Source organism: Grus americana, chromosome 1 (assembly GCF_028858705.1).
Source record: "Grus americana isolate bGruAme1 chromosome 1, bGruAme1.mat, whole genome shotgun sequence".
Taxonomy (NCBI): domain Eukaryota; kingdom Metazoa; phylum Chordata; class Aves; order Gruiformes; family Gruidae; genus Grus; species Grus americana.
In genome coordinates this window covers 116,683,850-116,705,539 of record NC_072852.1, presented here as the reverse complement: position 1 = coordinate 116,705,539, position 21,690 = coordinate 116,683,850, and the positions used below count along the sequence as shown (strand labels likewise).

Here is a 21,690-nt window from a genome sequence, read left to right as displayed (position 1 = left end):
ACAGGCTTGCTGGCTGACTCTATTTCAGTATGTCAGAAAGAAAAAAATTGCCCTCAGATTTGGAAATCATGTTTATTCACACTTTCTACTGCCTCTAGGAAGAATACTTATAAGGAGTCATTCCCTCGCTTTCTCCCTGGCTGTAGTTCAGGGAGGAGAGAAGCTGTAGGTTCAAGCCATCAGCTATCATCCCAAACTTCGCTTTCATTATTAAAAACACAGGCATGTTGCTCCAATAGGACTGTAAGCGAGGGAATAAAGATAGTATCTTCCTTATAACCTCATTATAAATTATAGCTACAGAGAATCTTTTTCAAGACAGCCTGTAGTCATTTTCCTAATTACTGCAGAAGACCAGCTATTCCTATTACACTTAGCCTGTCTTTCCTCTACTACAATGACACCATGTGGTTGTGGTGTCTTGCCCTTGCATGCTTGAGGAGTTTCTCCTTCCTGTCCCCACACAGTGTCACAGTTGGAGAACGATAACGTGAAGAAACTGGCAGCGAAGTATACTTAAGGGTGGTAAGTAATCTAACTTCTTGTTTTGGGCAACGTGGTGCCTTTCCTATGTATAAATGGTTAGATTTGTGTAGGCACTTAAAGATTATGCAAATAATGTTACCCAATTTTATTTATAAACAAATTAACCACTTCTACCACTTCACCTGTATCTCATTTATTGATGCAAATTAAATACTAGTAGCAAAGCAGTCATATGTAATCATTTTTAAACTATGTTACACAACTGCTGCTTGGTTGAGGTATAATCCGAAGACAACTGCTTTAACATTATTCTCCCACAGTTTACCATGTGTTCACTATCAAAATTAACAAATAATTATAGCATGTTAAGAGACTGACGTCCTAAATGATGATGAAAGCCCATGTGAGAAGGTACTAACACATTAAGTGATGTGACAATCTTATTTCTGCTCAGAACTCTACAGGGACTCTTGAGAAAGTCTAATAACCTCTTCAGTAGTTAGTGTTGTTTAGGAAAAGGAAAGATGTAGAACACCTAAGAAAGAACTGCATGTAAAATTGTCAGTCATTGACATTTATGAATAGGATAATATATTACAGAATTATTACTGTTATTTAATTATTACAATTATTTTATTATACAGCTATGTATGATTACAGTTATTACAGAATTACCTTTCCCCTAAAGGTCACCAATAACAAAGGGACAACCTTGTCCTTTACTATAAAGGAAAACGAAATCTGAACTGCGAAATGCAGAAGTTTGAGGAAAAAATGTGCAGATACAGGGAGCCACACGATTCCTCTTTCTCCTCCTTTCAGATACATCTCATTTTCTGCAAAAGTTTGCTAATCAGTGGTTCTGCTTTCAGTTCTCCCTAAGTTATTCTACAAAAAAAAGGCACTTTTTTAGAAAGAACCCTAAATATATACACCGGGGGAGGGGATACGCACCTGCAGTTTTGATGTAGTGTATGGCTTTGGTAGCATGACTCAGTGAGGTTCGTTTGAACAGGCTGAACTGTCCTCTCGCGTGGTGGTGCTTAAAAGCAGTATCCCTGTCATCTTGGGTTTGTTAGTTGCCCAGTGAAAATTAAATGTCCTGTGATCAGTGCTCTAAAAGGAAATAACAATACCTGTGATCTGACCATCAGACTTTACCTGTGAAGTCACAAACAAACCATTCCTGCAAGAATTAGTAGTGGAAAAAGTAAAGAAAAAGAGAACTCTGAGGAGGCTTCAAGATGGTTGTTGCAAGGAGGGAGGATGGTTGTGGTTTTTTTGAAAAAATTGCACGCAACCACAGATGGATCAGAGTTGAGCGGTTTTGCCCTGTGTGTGGCATAAAACAAACACAGAACTTTGTTAGCCTTACAATTGTTAGTTGAACTAGTCTGTCTGCACCATGACATAATGTAGGAATTTTTCTCCAAGAGTACTTCATTTCTGTATATAACAAAGCCTCTTACCCTAAATATGCAGAAATAAATGAACAGGAATAAAATAATTGCTTGGAGACAAACTTAGTAATACAAGAGCCTGCAATTTAAGGCTCTGCTCCAAGCAACCACTTAAGCATATGGTTTTGTTCAAACATGTGAACTGTCCCATTGACTCTTTACATTCCTTTTGTGCTTTATGCACACAGTTAAATGTTTTCATAGAGCAGAGACCTTGAGTGAAGCACAGATGTATCTCCAAGGTTTGGTGTAGTATTTTTCTTACATGCTTAAGCCCAAACTTTCATAGCCTAGATTTCATATAAGTACTTGAGTATTGTCTATTTACTGTCTTAAGACTTTTGTGATACCTAGCTAACAGAAAACATGAAGTGGGATGTAGGTTGTGTCACTGTGGGCCTCACACACCCTGGGGACAGACATCGAGCTTAAAATCATTGTATTGCACTTAAATTACATGTTGCCATTTTACCCAAAAGCTCCAATTGGGCTAAGACATTCATTGAACTAAAGGTACTGAAATTATAATGTACACACACGACTACTACCTCAAGGAGCTAGCAGTTCAGAGAGTGTGCATCTGCAAACCAGCGGTGGATAGAGCAAACTCAGCTTTAAAGATTTAATGGGCGGTAGGAGTTTGCAGGAGTAAGGCCTGCGATAAGTGCTAGGAAGGATACGCAAATTAAATATAATTGCAAACCTTTGATTTATTTGCTGTTGGTGTGCCAATTTAGCAATGTACAGCACCACCGATGTCCCTGAGAAAATGGTGGTTTGAACACTTAGTGGAATGGGTAAAATAGTTGGTTGCCTCGCTGCCAGCGGTGCACGAGCCAGAGCCCGGCAACCCTGGGCTGCTGCTGCTGCCGCCGAGGGGAGAGGTGGGGGGTGTGAACCTGCTGCTAGTGCTGAGGCTGAGGCTCGCTCTCTCCCCGTTTTTTGCCATTGGGTTTTATTTGCACTCCTCCTCCTAATTTTGCAGCAGGATCTGCAAGCCCGGAAACCTTCCTCTTCCCCTTTCAGGCATCCCCATCCGGCCTCCCTCACCTTTTTGCTACCAAAGGCAAATGTTGCCACGGCTGCTGAGGAGCCTTGAGCCAATTCTGCTTTCAGACAGCAATGAAGTTTGAAACAGGCTCTGCTCTGACGTTCAGTGAAGTTGTGCTGGGTTGACCTTGGGCTGCAGCCAGACACCCACCCAGACGCTCTCTCACTCCCCTCCTCAACAGGGCAGGGTGAGAAAAAAGCTCATGGGTCAAGGTAAAGATGGAGAGATGACTGAACAATTGCCATCACAGGAAGAGACTTGATTTGGGGAATTAATTTAATTTATAGCCAACAGCAGATTTGGATACCGAGAAACAAAGACAATTAACACAACACCTTCCCCCTCACCCCTTTATCCCAAGCTCAACTTCACTTCATTCCTGGCTCCTCTACCTCCTCCCTGCTCCCTGAGCTCCAGTTACAGAGCTATGTCTCAATATTTCCATATATTGAAGGTTAGTGAGATTCTGAAATTCAGTTGGCAGGTGGGGAAAAATTACCAAAACCTTTTATTACACAAAATTGAAGAACAAATTAAACTTTGCTTGTAATACGCTTTGCTATATTATGCACTATATTACATTGGCAATTAGTTAGAATCAAATACTCATTCTCATTTGCCATTAACTTATAAACAGCAGTATTTTTCTGAAGTTAATAATAGCTTTATCAAAGCTCCTGCTATTGGATAGCAATACATTTTTTACAGTCTCAGCTGATGTAAACTGATACTGGTGGATGAAAAATTGGACATGAGCTGGCAATGCATGCTTGCAGCCCAGAAAGCCAGTTGTATCTGGGGCCACATAACAAGCATGGCCGGCAGGCGCAGGGAGGTGATTCTCCCCTTCTGCTCCACTCTGTGAGACCCCACCTGGAGTACTGTGTCCAGCTCTGGGGCCCCCAGCACAAGGCAGACATGGACCTGTTGGAGCGGACCCAGAGGATGGACACAAAAATTGGGGCCTCCTACCTGGGAGGGCTGGAGCACCTCTCCTGTGAAGACAGGCTGAGAGAGTCAGGATTGTTCAGCCTGGAGAAGACAAGGCTCCAGCGAGACCTTAGAGCAGCCTTTCAATACACGAAGGAGGCTTGTGAGAAAGATGGAGAGACTTTTTTACCCGGGCCTGTTGTTATAGGACAAGGGGCAATGGTTTTAAACTGAAGGACAGTAGGTTTAGATTGGACCTAAGGAAGAAATTCTTCACTGTGAGGGTGGTGAGGCACTGGAACAGGTTGCCCAGAGAAGCTGTGGAGGCCCCATCCCTGGAAGTGTTCAAGGCCAGGTTGGATGGGGCTTTGGGCAACCTGGTCTGGTGGAGAGTGTCCCTGCCCATGGCAGGGGGGTTGGAACTAGGTGATCACTGAAGGTCCCTTCCAACCCAAACCATTCTGTGATTCTATGATTATATTTTTCAACTGATGCACTTCTCTGACATTTTGAAAAGTCACTAAGCAAATAATGGAACAGTCCATTTTCAACTGCATAATAATGATTAGCTATTAGAAAAACAAGTATATTACCCTAAGGCAAAATACATGAGTTCGTAAGAAAACAACCACACGTGCCATCTGAATCTGTTTTATCTGCTGAAAAAAATGTGAATAAACTTGATGATACATCAATTGTTTTACATTACAAGTATATATCATTTAGCCTTGGGTCTATGTTGTAAAGCAACCTTTAAATTGCTGTCCCTGTTAGTGATCTTTAAGCATGGATAAAAACAGGACACACTTGCTTTGCTTCCACAGCAGCCACATTGTCATTCTTTTATTTTTACATTCTCAATAGTTAAAAAGTTTCATGTGTTTCTTTTTGATGCTATGCTATAGTTCAATTACCTGTGAGCGTCTCCCATGAGCAAGTGAGAAATAGCATAAGCTCCAAAAAGCCGTTAGCAACTATACATTCTAGTAATTTCAAACCCCATGAAACTTCTCTTTAAACAGTCTTTTAAAATATCATACTTTTATTTATCTATAGAACATTTTCACCGGGGTCGTCATAATGTGTGTAGGAAGTTGGCCAGCTAAAAATACACAAAGATTACTTACACTGTATTTTACATCACAAATATTTGCTCTGTGTTCTCTCCCACCAGTGTACTCAACTTGTACTTAAACTATGGTAGGTATGTGGGATAAGACCATATTTAAATATCAAAAGATTATGTACACAATCTACTATTTCTTTAGAATAGACCAGAGCTATTCAGGGAAATATCAAACAACTTTTTGTGTTTCAATATAAAGTTTATAAGAAACAGAAAAGGTCTTTCTGGTTTTAATTTTTACCCTTTGCAATGGGAATTGATCTTGGATGAGAAGGTAGTGGGAAAAAATGCTACAATCTAAAATCAAAGATAGCCAAGCTCTTGTCTCAGGAGGTAGCTACACTTCTCACGGTTGCCCTTATGCATATTCTTTAGTTCAAACTATAGTCTCAGTGAAGAGAGCTTCTCCAGTTTTTCAGATTGCGTTTTTTCTACTTCAGATCTCCACTCAAACTGGCAACTGGCCCCAGTGTTAGCTGAAGTGCAGCAAAGCCCACTTCTCTCTTGATTTTATCATGTAGCTCTCAAACCTGCCTCCTGTAGTCTTCTCAGCAGCTTGCAATGTATCACCAACACAATACAGTAAAGCTCCTGTGAAGCGGTACTCCTCCTCCACTTACAGCCTGCACAGGCTGAATGGAAATTTCCAAACAGATGCTTAGGGACTCTCCCTAAAACTTTAGAAGCCACTCAGGCAGAGGCAGGCTTTAGCCGTGATTCAGCGCTCCCACCCCACCCGAGGCGCTCGGTGAACATCCGCACCGGCAGCTTCTATGCCCATCGCACTTCTGCGCACAGCCAGGTTTTTCAGTTTGCATTGCTATTCGTGAGCCTGTCACTAAGGTTTTTCTCCCTGCTGCACCTGTAATAAATACACAACCGGGACTGGGGCTGGCTGTGTTTTAACATAGCCTCACGGTGCATCCACTGCACATTTTCCAACTTTGAAGCCTGCAATCCAGCACTGCCATAAGACAACCCGAAAGGAGAACTTCTTCCAGGGGCTCTCTTCTCGCTTTTCCCCAAGGGGCCAGCTTTCCTCAGGCTGAACTCCACCCTGACAGCAGGGCTCGCCCAACGCTCGCCGTACACGCTCTCTCCGGTTCAACGTGTCCCCGACAGGGCCTACATGAGGGATGCCGCTCACAGGAACCCGGAGCTGGCAAAGCCTCCACCCAGCCCGGTGTCGCTGCTCCCGCGGGCCGACGCCTCCCTGCCCGCACGCCCCGCCGCAGCGCGTTCCACCGATCAAACACCCTCCCTCTCCCCTCCGGGGGAGACCGCTTAACGGCCGCCCTCGCCTCACGCCGGGCCCACCACTTCAGTTCCTCTCCTCTCCTCTCCTCTCCTCTCCTCTCCTCTCCTCTCCTCTCCCTCTCCTCTCCTCTCCTCTCCTCTCCTCTCCTCTCCTCTCCTCTCCTCTCCTCTCCTCTCCTCTCCTCTCCTCTCCTCTCCTCTCCTCTCCTCTCCTCCCCTCTCCTCACCTCCTCTCCCCTCCCCTCCCCTCCCCTCCCCTCCCCTCCCCTCCCCTCCCCTCCCCTCCCCTCCCCTCCCCTCCCCTCCCCTCCCCTCCCCTCCCCTCCCCTCCCCTCCCCTCCCCTCCCCTCCCCTCCCCTCCCCTCCCCTCCCCTCCCCTCCCCTCCCCTCCCCTCCCCTCCCCTCCCCTCCCCTCCCCTCCCCTCCCCCGTCCTCTACCCACCCCCGCCGCGGTCGGTGCTGCCGCCCGCTCATACCCTCTACAGACTTCCGGTGGCGGGAGGCGCAATGCGGAAGGGACGGCGGGGCCGGAGCGGAAGTGAGGTCCCGCCGGCTCCCGCGGCACGGAGCGGAGCGGGCGGCCGTTGGTGGCAGGTGGCGCGGCCGGTGAGGGAGGCGGCTGGTACCGCTGCGGCTGGGGGGGGACGGGACGCTGGGGAGGGGGGTGGCAGCACCGGGGCAGGGGGCGCCCTCGGCGCCTGTCAGTACATGGCGGAGCCGGCCCGGCTGTCGCCGTTGCGGGGCTCGGGCCGCGGGGGCGCCGCTGGCGCCAGACAAGATGGAGGCTCTGTCAGCGTCGTGGGTACCGGCGGCACCGGGCTGTGGCGGGCGGCAGGTGGTAGCGGGGCGGGGATCTGCCGGCCCGGTGCGGGCGCCGGGGCTGCCTCTCGGCCGGGCGGTGGGAAATTCGCGGCTGTTCGGTGGCCCCTTGTCGTCCTGCCCGGCAAGGGAGAGGGGCTTCGGGTGAAGGGCCGGACCGACGCCGCTGCTCCCCGGGGGTGCTGCGTCCGCAGGGGCTGCGCCGGAGGGTGGGGGCCGGCATGTTCCGTATGGACGGCGTAAAGTCCGTGTCCGCCCTAGAGGTTACGGACACGGAGCTGAAGGGAAGGGAGAGGGCAGAAACCTCTGCTCCTGGCGTTCAAGAAGAATCTTCCCTCGCTGTATTGTTTCCTGAGCTTAAGCCCTTAAAATTTGGCTACTCTCGCGTTTGTTTATAGTTTCTTATTGTTTGGGGTTTTTTATTGTTTTAAAGGAAGATCTTCGTGGCTTACAGGCAGTTTCATTACTACAATACTGCAATGTTTCAGTGCTCAGCCGCTGCAGGGGAGGGTTTAAATCCAAAGAAAAACCTGCTTTGATTTAAAAAAGAAAAACAAAATAGGTTAACGTTTTTGTATCATCTTTTAAAACGTCTTGACAGCTTTAGCATTTAAAATATACTGTCCTTCTGTACAAGGTCAGAATCAGTAAAATAGATCTAAAATTGAAGCCTGCCCAGACTTCTCGTCCTCTGCATTTGGCGTTACTTCATGATTAAGATAGTTGCTACTCTTACATATTTGTGGTGGCTAGTGACCTTTTTTTTTCCACTAAGAAGAAATTCTATTTATTATTGTGAAAGAAATTCTCATTGGTTCTGAGAAGCTTTTAAATAAATCCTTTATTTTGAAAGATGTTTCTCTGGGTAATTGTGTTTCTGAAACATTGTGATGTTGTCTTTAGATAGTCTCTATATTTGTTTTGGAACACGAGATAAAATAATTCTCACGAGGTAGAAAGAGCAAGCAGGATTCTTTTGTTGTTTGTTTTTGTTAAACACGTAGAATCCCTAGGAAAGGATGGAAGTCAGACCTGCTTTGCAGAAAGTATCTGGAAGCACAAGAAGGTTTCACTAACATCATCTTGTGTTGGACAGGACTGCCTCTGATAAAGGCAAAATGGCTTTCAGTAAAGGATACCGTGTCTATCACAAGCTCGATCCACTTCCATTCAGTGTGATAGTGGAAACCAGAAACAGAGAAGAATGTCTCATGTTTGAATCCGGAGCTGTGGCTGTCCTCTGTAAGTCAATATGTTTTGATAACTACAATGTAAAAAGTTGGCAGACTTGACATTGTGTAAGCTGTTTATTTATGGAATATAAAGAAGCTACTATTCTGTTTTCTTATTTGCTAATGGGAGAGGCTTCTGATTTAAATAAGAAAAAAAAATGACATTTTCATATCTTCATCTGTTGAGAGAATTTTACACATTTAATTACATTTCATCATGCATGTATATTTTCATGTATACTAAATTTTCTTCTAATAGCTTCCAACAACATCTGCTTATTTCTTTGGTTCTGACAACCTCCTTTTGAATACATGATAACTCATTGAAAAGCTAATTCTCTATGTTGTATTTAATAATAAAAAATTCTATATTCTTAAATGGTATATCATCTTTATTTGTTTCTTATCTCATTTTGTATCATGATTTTTGATGGCGTTTTGATTTTTAGCTTTATTTTGTCCCTGTATTTTTTACCTATCTTGAGACTCTGTATTGATTTGTCTTGTAATAAAATGAGTAACATTTGGAGCAAGGTGTCTTGCATTGCAAAATTATTTTTACATGTTTTCAGTCATAAATGTATTAAATGTTTCCCTTAAATTCCCTTCCCCCCGCCTTTTTTTTTTTTTTAAGTCATAGTTGAAGGAGGACACTAGAATGAGAAGTGCAGAAGAGATCCGTGAAGCCTATAGATAGGATTTTAAAATGTAGTTTGGTTTGTATTCTTCAGAAAGTGTGAACACCTGGTTGCACAGGGTGTCTAAGCTTGGTTTTGACTTTTATAGAAAGCTTTCATACCGTGGAAGTATTTCAATTTTTTTTTTTAGTCAATAACTTTTTGATTAATTCATTTTGATGCCTGTTTATGGTCTTCTAGCCTAGCTATTCTGGGCACCCAATCAGAAAATGGGAGATTTGATTCACTGCCTGAAGTCTGAGCGGACTCAAAACCCTGCCTTTCAGGAGGATGCTCTGGCTTTGAGACTGAGGAGTAGGCCAAATGGAAAGTGTATTCTCTAACAAGACTCAGAGTTAGAAATGTAATTTCCAAAGAAGAATGGGGCTTGAGATATGTTTCTTCAGTATTTACAGTTGGCTGTCCTGTAGACGAGTGTACTCATTGGCAGTGGCATGGTCTCTGTCTGAGGCACCTGACTGTCCCTGTGTCCTGTGTAAGGGACAGTGGAGCCATAGAGTCATCTGTACTGGACAGGCTGTATGAACAAGTGCTCTCTAGCATACAGCTTAATATACATCTTTAATGCACGGTTAGAACAAGCTGCTGTTAACTGTTAGAGGCCTAGCAATGGGACATGCCAGGATGATTGACATTATAGCTGCAACTGTATGATGAGTCAGGTGAAAAACAAGGAGTGCTTTTCTCATATTTTTGAGAATTGTTGGTTTGGTTTTTTTTCCTGATACAGTTTCTTCATACTATGTATTTAAGTGATCTCATTGACTCTGCCAGCAGTATTTAAAAGGCATTGTGTAGTGTGGATTGGGTTGGGAATAAGGGTCCAGTTACAAAGCTAGTGAACAGGTTTAGTGAAATCTGTAAAATAGGGGAAAATGCCTTGAAGATTTGAGGAAAACTTTATTTTAGCATGTATTTAGTAATTACTGAACATACTTAAGCTACTTTATTCCTGAAAGTTACGTTCAAAAAGGACAGTAAATTAGTCAGGTTTTGTGCTGGGATATACTGCAGGCACCTGGATAAAATGTCTTTTCTAAGAATTAAAAACCATATCAAAGTTCCTGCCCTCTTCTGTGCCTCACTTGGTTACTAAATGGAGGAATTGGAACCTGAAGGGTTGAAAGCCTCTCTCATCTTGGGTTCTATACTTAGTAATAGCATGTTCTTAATCTGTAAAGGTTTGTCCTTGGTATTCTAATTGGTAGGTTACAACATAGTAAACATTCATACTTGGCTAGAAGTAGTTACTCTGACTATTGTTTTCAGTAATCTTAACCAGTAAACTGCTTACTCTTTTTCTATCTGGTAAATGCTCATATTTTCCCAATGCGTATTTAGCTGTGGCATTTTGCTTTAATTCCCCTTTTGAACCTAAACTCTTTAGGTACTGCACACAATTCTCTTGTTAATGGTTGAAAGATCACAATTATACCGTTGAAGTGACAGCAGAAAAAGGGCTAGAGTTCCCTAGCTCAGGATATTTTTTTTTTTTGCTTGCTGTTTGCTTCTGGTATCTGTTGTATCTGTTCTTTTTAATATTTAAAGGGGTACAATTCTTGGTGCCTGGGCAAGATTTATAAAGAACTACTTCTTTATCTTTCTAGTCATGCCACAGAAACCAGTCAGAAGATTCTAGTCTGTAGCCTTACAAACTTCTGGATATTGGTACAAATCTAAAAGCCAAAGTTAATGAATGACTGGTCCTTGGGGAAGATTCCCCAGATGTTTGTAAAATCTGTGTGAACAGATAGAAAAATGGTCAGATCGAGTATATATCAATTTAAATCCAGAACAGCATCACTTTTAAACTCTTAAAAACTCCTATTTTTTGCTGATGGTGCTAACACTTTTTAGACTCTACAAAAATTGACAATACTGATCTCAAACTGTTAGACATTTTTCAAAAGATTTTAATAAATACTGAAGGTAAAATAAGGTGTTCAGCCTTATACCTGGTCTTAGTTCTTACCTGTATGTAGAATGTATAATATAGGCACAACCTAGTGAAATACACTTTACCATGAAAAGTGATTCATTCATGTGGTTCAGTTCTGAGAGCCTTAGGGAACTGCATTTTTCTGGGGTATCCCTGTATAGAAATTTGGATTTGAAATGAGCTAAGAGAAAGGAGTGAAAGCTTACTGATCCTTTAAACGTCATCTTAAAGGAAGTACATCTGTCATTTTGCTGAGGGAAGGATAACGGTATTAACCTTCATCCCCTTGCAGTGAAGCATTGCAAGATGATTCAGAGGGTTTACTTAGGCCTGTCTGTGAAATGTTATACAACTCCTATGTTGTGTGATTTTTCAGTGTATGTTATATGCGCACTGGATCTGTAACTCAAGTCAATGAGATAAGATGGAAGAAAGGAGGAGGGCTGAAGGGACAGTTCACAGAGGTAGTTGTTGCATTCAATCTTAACGTGGAAGCAGCCCAAGCCATGCTTCTGCTGGAATAGTTGTATGCACTGCTTGTAATGTGGATTAGCTGATGTTACTGTGACCAAAACATCAGAGAAATATTTGTCTTGCCTTTATATATTTACTACCTCTTTTATCAACTCACTCCTTGTATTGGGTTAGCCCCAAATATTGAAGTCTGAGGGGATCCTGCAAACTTGCTTCTCAAGGCCGTGTAAGAGCACTCAGTTTTAAATGTCAGCAGCTTCACTGCTGATTTGTTTAGAATTTATTGGGAGGATGTCATAGATCTATTTTTCTTATTTGACATATAAAATAGACAGTATATTTATACTTTGAAATAGGGCTTTTTAATGAGATATCTTACCTGTAAAGATTTCATTGACTGAGCAGGATGATGTTCTCTCTCCCTGTTCCTCTCTGGTGAGTCATAACTAAATGAGTGGGAAGCTGTCTTTACTCCTGTCGCCTGCGATGAGTAAAGGAGAATGTTCTGTCATCTGGGAAAACACTGAGCCCTGAGTGGAGAGAGCAGGAGCTTCATGCGCATCCTTTGACTTCATTCTTATGGTAAAGCTGAGAAGAGAGCAGGTGTGAACAGGAAGAGGCACTATGCCCACCCTGAGCTTTCTGTAGAGCTAGATAAAATAAGAGCTGTGATAACCTGTGCGCAGCAGGTCATGGTATTCATAGTCATGTTTTGCAATGCTACTGTATCACCCACTTCTTTTTAAAAAGAAAATTTGTCCATACTGCATTCTTGGGGCGGGGGGAAGCAGATATGCTACTATCTATCCATGGTAGCAGATGGGATATAATAATTTTGCAAGAGATTTTAAGTTGGTATTATGCTTGAGGAAACTTAAACACCCAGAAGAGAAACATACTGACAGATACATTTGATGAGCACCTGCTATACATACATAATTGTTAAGGAGAGTAACATTCTGTATGCTCACAACCAGAGTTTTTTGGGTTTTTTCTTTGGTGTTTGCTGTCACCAGTAATGAACTGTCACTGTGTGATTCTCCCCACCCCACCGAAGGTTATACAGTTTTGAGTGTAACCACATTCCCTTCACTAGGGAAGGAGAATATTTCAAAATAAATTACTACATTCTGTTTTTCATGATGGTATCCTATAAAATAAGCTTAATATTAATATTTTCCTGTTTTATATACATATATAAAGGTACAATAATAAGAATGAAAATTCTTCAAGCAGTAATTTATCCTCTGTCTTTATGTTAGAGAGGAAAGGTACAATACAGGCTGTAGTAGAAAGAATTTTTGAATGTATTTGATATAATATTATATTAATCTGAAGCCAATGTGAAGGGACTAGGATGCAAAAGCAAACAGCAATTTCACCTTCCTGCCTTTATTACTGTTTTGACTAAGTGTCATCTTCCGGACTCCACCTTCCCATTAAATAGTATCTTAAAATATTTAAGAAGCTGTAGGGAAGCAACAGGTACAGTGGATACCAAGAGCAGTCATGCTGGTGGAGGAGGCCCTTAACCTGTCCTGTCATTGGGTGCCTTTCCTAGGATTCTGTCAGAATTCACTGTCCTTCCGGATCTAGATGTTCTGCTCATTGCTTTCCAGCTATTTCCAACAAAAATCACATGGTTTAACAAAGACCACATATGCTAGCCTAGAACGCTTTGAAAAGTACAAGAAGTACAGTAAGAATCTTTCCAGGAGGTCGGCAAGGGCAGTAACTCTTGCCTGGGAGGACTATTACCTCTTTGAATGGTATAATGGATCTGGAAGAATTTGGTCCACAGTTCTGGAAATATTAAAAGGAAGTTACAACAGAATCTGAAGGCTTTTTTGCTTCTTAAGGTAGAGTAGCTTTACAGCAGTAGTAAAGACTGTTCTGCATGTGTACCACAGCCCTTTGCATGATTTTAACAAGGGATTTCACTGGTAACAAATAATTCTCTTTATGAATGTTCCCTTTTCAATTCAGCAAGTTTTCATTTCTGTGGTAGAACATGTGATAGATTGGTTTTGCCCTACTGGACATCCAGTAAATGATAGCTCTTGCTAATTAAATGTCTGTTGACAAGTCTAGTTTGCATACTTCTAAAGTTACTCAGCCATAATTTAGAAAAACTGATTAGCTTTGCTGTATTTCAGATAATTTGGTGGCTTTTTTGCTTGCTAGCACCTCTTTACATTGAAAATTGTGTAATTTTGTGAATTGACTCGTACAGGCAAAAATTGCAACAGTTGGCTTTCATGTAAAATAATTATATTTTAATCAAAGCATTCAGTATTAGAAGAAAATCTTTGTAAATTACTGGTGCTATAAAGTTTTGTTTTCAATGGAGAACATGTAACTGGGTCAGAAGGCCCAAATGTGATGGAAGGGAAGTGCTTGTAGGCTGTTACGTAGGTCAGCTTTGTTTTCACACTTTTATTTCTCAGTTTGGGTGTTTTTTCCCCCCCATCCTCAGTGGTGTTAGTTGAAATGATACATTTAGTGTAGTAAATTTGCATAATATTGAAAAATAGTGTTAAAGCAACCAAGCTTTTTAATTTGCTCATCTGTTACAATTACTTTTTTTGCTGCTGTTCCAAACAATGGGTGGTTTTTTTCTGGTGTGTAGTATTTAAATATAATTGCTAACATCTAGAGATGTCTGGGGTTTTTCTTCATTGCTGGGTAGAGGTGATTTGTTATTTGGGGGTTCCTCCCCATAGTCTTAAGATATGGTAACGTATAAATGTCTTTGAAGTGAATAATGGTACTTCATAATTTGAACTAGCAAATAGAGTGGAAAAAAATTGTCCTATTCAAACAAATATAATATGAATTATGGCAGATTTAAATATCAGCTGTCATCCAGTTTTCTGTGCATTTATTCATGTCAGCAAAGTATCAAAAGTAATAAACCGATTCTTCAGCTGGTTGATTTATAAATGAGTGTGGTGACTCCACTCTGATTTTAATGTCACCTATGTGGTAATATTAAAGTGTTAGCTTTAATTTAAATACTGAGGGTTTAACTGTCCTAATTTGACAAAAAGCTTGAAAACCTCAATCTTAAAAACTCAAAACCAAACTGTATAAGAATAGTTCATCAATTTTTCAGATTTTAAACTCTTTAAAGTGACAGTAGCATAAGGGTTTTTTTTCCTCAGAAGTCTTGTTTCTGAAGGAACTGCACAGAATTTCAGGAGTGTGTCTTTGTTCCCAGCCCATGTTCTAGCTGTGAATTGTAGCTGCTAAATTGTAATGTGTTGTCATGGCACCTTGCGGACCCACCAAGAAGAGAACATAACTGTACAAAGCCTAAGTGATAAATTGTAATGTGATCTTAGCTTTATAACTGTTAAAATTGTAAAAGTAATTTCTGATCTGGAATTAAGCAGAATATGTGTTGAACCAAGTTGTCCTGAAGACAGGATTTTTAATGGGCTTCCATTTGTGTAACAGTAAGAGTGCTGACATAATCCTTTTAAAATAATTTAATCAGTCATCTTTCTTAAATGAGTCTGTAATAATCACACCTTATCAATTACTGATCCACACTTGTGATTTAACTTGGAACTAATGAGATGTTAACATTTTAAAATACTGCGACCTAATAATTTTTAATAAAGATTAACTTAAAATAATTTTATTCTTTTTCTCTTGACACTGGAAATGAGGCTGGCTGGCTTTCTACAAGATCACATTACAACTTGACCTGAAAACCACATTAAAAGTGTTGTGGGTTGGTGTGTGGTTTTGGGGGGGTTTTTTGGTTTGTTTTTTGTTTGTTTGTTTTGTTGTTGTTTTACTGCTAAATAGCAAGCCATTATTTCTGTTTTAGAAATTAATAAACTTGACTCTAATTAATGCAGTGAGTTTAGCAGAAGCTGCTTTTGATTTCCTTTCTGCTTAACATCTGAACTGACACAAAATATAGAAGAAATACCACGTCATAATGTTTTGTGTTCATTTTTATCCACAGACATATGTACATGTGCATTGTCTAGTGTTTGGTGCTTGTCTACAGTGTAATGCAGTGTTTACAGTGCATCTTTAGAAGCTGCATGTCTTAATTCGTTCTTCTTAGCGAGTGACAGCGGTTTATATGTTTTTCGGACAGCCTTAATAGTGTTTGCTTACTTTCAGCTATTTAAAGATGAATAAATAAAAAAGCCAAATTCTCAAGGAGAAGTAGGTTCATTAATTTGTAGGACTTTATGTTTTTCTGAGTGCGTATTAGCTGCATTTTTTTCAAGATACGGAGCTCATAAATCAAAATCAAAAGGGTTCTCATGGCCACAGGCCAACCTGCCATTCTGGGAAGAGACATTCTCATTCATTAAGAATGTTATAGAGGAAATGCTCTTGGAAATGCTCTCTCCTTCTGTCAGGATTACCTTAGCCTTCCTGCGGTTTAACTTCGAAGCAGCAGTTCACCCAATTGGTAATTTCAGCTGTTCAGAGAGGAAACTGGAAGTTGGCTTAGTGTACACTGAATATAAGATATTACAGTGATGAGGTCTTAGCCGTGTATTTTTGTAACTTCAGTGGCTCTTGCATATGCAGCTGTATCTGATGACTTTGCATGCTGGGCTAAACCACAACCAAATGAGAAGGCATAGATCTTCATGAAGCTTACTGCTTTGATGAGAAAGGAAGAGTTAAATGTGATACTTATTATGAGGAGAATAACACATTGTTATTCACACTGTGAGTGATATGAAAACCTGCAAATTTAATTTTGGTATTGTCCTGGTTTCGGCTGAGATTGAGTTAATAATGGTATAGTGTTTTGGTTTGGATTTAGTATGAGAATAATGTTGATAACACTGATGTTATTAACTGTTGGGAGGTAGATGTAGTTTCTACACTAAGTCAAGGACTTTTCAGCTTCTTACCGTGCCCTGCCAGGTACACAAAAAGCTGGGAGAGCACAGCCAGGACAGCTGACCCAGGGTGGCCAAAGGGATGTTCCCTGCCATGGAACGTCATGCTCTGGATAGAACTTGGGAAGTGAGCTGGGAGGTGGGATCACTGCTCAGAAACAGACTGCGCATTGAGGTTTGGGATTTTTTTCTGCATGCAGTGAGCAATTACATTCGTGCATCACTTTTTTATTATTATTGTTGTTATTGTTATTACTATTATTATTCTCTTCCTTTGTTATCCTATTAAACTATCTTTATTTCAACTCAAAAGGTTTTTTTCCCATTTTCTTCCCCATCCCCTTGCCAGGGGTGGAGGAGTGAATGAGCAGCTGCGTGGTGCTGGGGTTAAACCACCACAGGTATCTTCAGAAATGAGAAATGCCATGTGCTGTGGCAGTCAGTAATAGATTACACTCTGGCCTGGGTGTTTGGTTGTTTTTTTTTTTCTTTTAGCATCCATAAATGAAAGGCACCCTTGTGGCTAGCACTGGTGGAGGTGCTGGTTTAGGAAATTCTTGTAAATGTTTGGACATTAAAAGGACTTTTGGTCTAAACCAGCTATACAACCATTTGCATGTTTTCATAGCATTACTGCTTGTTCATGTCAAGGGCCCTGAGGATGTCACCAGCCCTGACTGTCCCTGCCCAGCCCCCCTGGGGCTTGCCCCACCCTCCCCACAGCCCAGGACCCCATTTCAGTCCCCTCAGGGCTGTCAGTCCTTGATCCAGTAATGCTGCAGCAAAGTGCAGGACTCCAGCTCTCCAAAGCCCTGCACAGCCTGGACATAGACCTTGTTGAGCTGGGCTGATGTCCCAGCCCAGCCTTGGCCTGTCCCTGTCCCCGTGGCCCACATGGCCATCCTAGGACTGTATCTGGCTCTGGTTACCCTCACCACGCCTGACCCTTGCCCACAGACTGACATCCTGGCCCGGCCTCAGCCCATCCCCATGGAGGTGCCTGATGTCCTGGACAGCCTGCCCTGCCTCCCTCGGGGAGTCCCCATGGCTGCCAGTGCCCTTGCCCCTGGTCCCCATGGTATCCCAACAGTTCAAATGGAAGAAAATGGAAAGGAGTGTGGCATAGCTGTGTCTTGTTCCTGATTTTGTCTTGGTTTTCAGAAAACTGCAGTGCCTTTCCTTAATATTGTAGCACTTCTGATGGTGGGAAGTCCCTTATTGTGCATTACCCCAAAAGCAGCCTGAGCACTGCTGCGGTCACCATCAAAAACATGCCCGCATATTGTGGGTCGGTGCTGCTGTGATAGGGCAGAGGCAGCAGCGTGGTGCTGTGGAGTTGCTCTCTTTTCTGGTATTGGTGCTACTTTTGTGACTGCTTTCTTTTTAGCTCGGTTTCTTAAGGAGAAGGAGGTTTATGTGATAACTGTTTTTTATCCCTCTGTATTGGCTAATATCGGTTGTCATCATATCTCCTAATTCTTTCAGGTTTTGTGAACGCTGTCAGCTAGAGGTTCAAACGTTTGTCCTCAATGAAAGGGAATCTGCCTTAGGAATTTATGTTGTGAAGTAGTAGTAGGCATGATGTGCCTTATGGGGGGGTGGTAGGAGCGTGTTGCAGGTAAGCTCTTCTGCATCCCACTGCCTGCTGAGGGGCGTGTTAAATGTACCTTGTGCCAAGACTCGGGTTCTGCAGAGGCAGTGGCTGAAACCTGGAGGTAGGTGAAGATAGGCCAGAGCAGAATGGATGAAGTGAACCTTCTGAGGTGTGTGATGTTAGCCATTTTCCCATGTCAATGTTGGCCTTAAAAAAAAAAAAATGGGAAAAGTTCAGGCAGTGTGAGATAGAAATACTTACGCACTCACTGTGGAAAAGTTTTGCTCAGAGTTCATGCTGTATTAGATGTAACTGAAAAACATAGCATGAAATGCTTCTGGTTGGTGCTTGGGTGCTTTGTTAAGAAAATAATAATAGACTACTCATAGTAAGTTTTTCTATGTTTGTTTTTGCAACCCTTTGCTGCTTTATTAGTGGTGGCCTTTTTTGTTGATCGGAATTTGCAAAGCCCATGTTACTTAATTTACTTTGCGCATTTACTTACTAAGGCTTAGCAAGCATAACAGGAGTTCTATGCAGTGGAAAAAGAGAATAAAGCCATAAAAGACAGAAAAGCCATTGTTCTGAAATGTCATTAAATGCTGGCAGGCACCTTTAAGAAAAATCCTGCAAAAAGTTTGAAGCTAAACCTCATCTTTCATTAATAATTCAAAATGTGAAAGAAGAACGTGACAGTTCTCTGGTTACCAAAAGTTGAGTTTAGAATTCTAGAGTACGCAGACATGAAATGCTTACTGGAAAAACGGATTGAAAGAACCAGGTTTTGAAGCTTAGGAGTTGTCCTTTCCAGCCTGATGGTGATCTGGTTAAGAAAAACATGGTTTGGTGACGCTGACAAAATGACTGTCTGTAAACAGTGTGTTTAGATTGGCTGTGAGTCTTAACACTTATTATGGGTGAGGACTTCGGAAATCATGCTGCTGTAGCTCTCTTAGCCTTAGCATCTGGATGATAGGAATACAGTGTATCAGTGTAAATAGTTAAAGAAGCTTTTTTAAAATGCACTTAAAACCTTGAATCAGCTTAGATTTCAGGCTGAAGTTAAATGATTGTTTCATCTATATTGGAGTTTCTGGTCCACTGCACTAATAGAGCTGGTGGATATTTGAACAGAAGGGATAGGCTTGTACACAGGCAGGGCTGTGCTAAGCTTAGGGAGTACTCATTGGAAGGATACACAACAGCGATTCTAAAGAAAATATAGCTGATGTGAGAGAGAGCACAGCAGAATGCCAGGGCAATAGGTGTTTCGATTTATAGTTTTCTTTATGTCAAATTCTGATTTTTAAGTGTCAAAGTGAAAATTAATTAGCAGACCATTTGTGAGGAGGGAGAAGGTGTTGATCCTTGGTGATCCAGAACTCTTCAATCCCTGTGGATCCAGTGGCACAGCTGGAATCATCGGTCTTTGCACTTCAGGTGCAGTCTCGGTCATGAGCAAAAGCTCAGGACAGGTGGGATCCAGTTTCTGCTCTGCAGCATCTCTGTCACATGGCTTTGCAGTCAAGCTTGTGGGCCTGGTTTTTTGAGTGCTGATTAAAGTTCTACAGTGTATGCTAACATTAACTCCCAGGTCAATAATGGTAGATAGACTTTAATTTCTTCTAAAATATTACAATTTTTTTAAAAAAAGAAGTCTGTGAAAATTGTGTTTTGCTAATCTAAAACATGGCTTTTAAATACCATTATCTTGTAGACCTACAAGAGTTTTGATTTGCTTGGATTATATCTAAAACTAGTTAAAATGTACTTGTAATAATGTTTACTTATATGGAAATAATACTGCCACATCATGATTTTATTCTTGGAGAAAAAGGATATTTTTTTTCATGAAAAAAGCATTTAGCACTACTCTAATTTTAACTAATTACAGGAGAGCGTTCTCATGGAACTCATTTGCCTGTGTTTTAGATGCTTTTTATATTAGGAGATGATGATGTTAAAAATGCCAACATTCTCTTTTAATATCACTTGGAGTTGTTGCACATCCTTTTTTTGTTGCCTGAACACATAGATTGATGATACGTTGTCATAAAATCAAATACTCATTTCCCATTATAAAATGCCATATGCTCATACATTTTCATTTCTTTCCAGAAGTTTCACAGAAGTGCTACTTTTGTAATCTCCCGGATTTTCAGTTTAGAGTGGACTCATTCTCCCTGCCATAGTGTATGGTCTTTTACATCATAAAATCTTATGTTTTGTCTCCATAGCTTCTGCAGAAAAAGACACAATCAAGAATGCATACTCCAAAGTAATGGATGCATATGGACTCTTGGGTGTATTAAGATTAAACCTTGGTGAGTAAAATATGTAAAACCTTGATTTTTCATTTGGGAAAGAAAATTGTGGCACTCCTGTAAAACTGCACAGCACAGGATCTTTGAAACAGGAACTGGGCTCTTTTTTTCTTTTTATTTTGTTGTCTTTGTAGAGTAACTTGCAAATTTGGAGCACTCCCAGAAATGAGGGAGTGGACAAAAATAACTTCCGTTTTCACAATCCTTGTTATTTGCAGCATAGTTTCTCTTGTTTGCATTCTTGTTTCTTCTGTAGAACTTGGTGTTGGTTCTTTTTGTACTCTTTTCAGGCAAACTGGGGTCGAATTGTGTGCATTTAAGCAAGTAAATACATCAACATCCCACTCCACTAGGATTCATTGTTACCTCTGCCTTTTCTTGTTTTACAGGAGACACATTGTTACATTACTTGGTTCTAGTAACAGGATGCATGTCTGTGGGAAAGATTCAAGACTCTGAAGTTTTTCGAGTTACTTCCACTGAATTTGTATCGTTACGAATTGATTCAACAGATGAGGATCGTATTTCAGAAGTGCGCAAAGTTTTGAACTCGGGAAACTTTTATTTTGCATGGTCTGCAACTGGTGTCAGTTTAGATCTTAGTCTCAATGCTCACCGCAGCATGCAGGAGCACACCACTGACAATAGGTTTTTCTGGTGAGTTCACAATGCATTTTATCAGATGTTACATAGAATAATACATGCCTGTACAAACTAATCTGTGGCAAGTTTTTATCCTTGTCTTTATCAGCTCTTAAATGTACACCTTCATCCCACAAATGTTGATGAGATTAGAATAGCATTATTTTAACTCTTACGGACATAAATATGTTATTAATGATACAATGTTTCCATAGCCACTTGGAGTTTCTTAATTGGAAGGCACAGATATTTTACTGCTTCTGATACTATACTTTGATCTGAACAGTTGTTGTGATGTTGTGTTTCAGCTTTGGTGTCTCTCAATTCTTCATCAAGTGTGTCAATTTTTAAAATGAGTGTGATGATGGAGCTCTAAAGAGAATTTTAATCTTCAACATTATGGATTCTAAAATGGAGTGATGGTTATATTTAGTTTCCAAGTGGATTTCCATCATATGAAAGGGCTTTAAAAGTTTTATTACGCAGATAATTGTCATGTTGCTGATTTTGTTGAAACAGAGCAGGTAGGCTGTGCACATTGCTTGGCTGCTGAACTCGCTGTCTTTTTACAGAATATTTCTGAATAAAGTATAGGTTTTCACACAGAGAATTCTTGGTAGAAGGAATACTGCTGTTTCTGCCAATACGCAACTTAACGCTGTTGATGCATACTGTCATGTAAGAAATTTTACTCCCATATTTTCAGCCTTTGTTAAAAATGGTGTGTGTGTCCACGAACGTTGGAAGGATCCTGAAGACTTGGCAGTATGCTGTT

The 21,690-nt window shown here is 41.1% G+C and overlaps 1 protein-coding gene across 13 annotated transcripts in view; it reads left to right on the top strand.

Moving 5' to 3' along the window:
- The first annotated feature begins 6,817 nt into the window (after positions 1–6,817).
- The window catches only part of SYNJ1 (synaptojanin 1), a 68,618-nt gene continuing 53,745 nt past the window's right edge, over positions 6,818–21,690 (top strand). For 8 of the 13 annotated variants that reach the window (XM_054813460.1, XM_054813458.1, XM_054813457.1 and 5 more), the window contains exons 1-3: positions 7,008–8,371; positions 20,187–20,273; positions 20,663–20,930. In XM_054813460.1, coding sequence (XP_054669435.1) covers positions 8,248–8,371; positions 20,187–20,273; positions 20,663–20,930 — 479 coding nt within the window. In that variant the 5' untranslated portion in view covers positions 7,008–8,247. Of the gene's footprint in view, positions 6,917–7,007; positions 8,372–20,186; positions 20,274–20,662; positions 20,931–21,690 lie in introns of those variants that run through there. The other 5 variants (XM_054813466.1, XM_054813461.1, XM_054813459.1 and 2 more) reach the window with 2 other exon arrangements.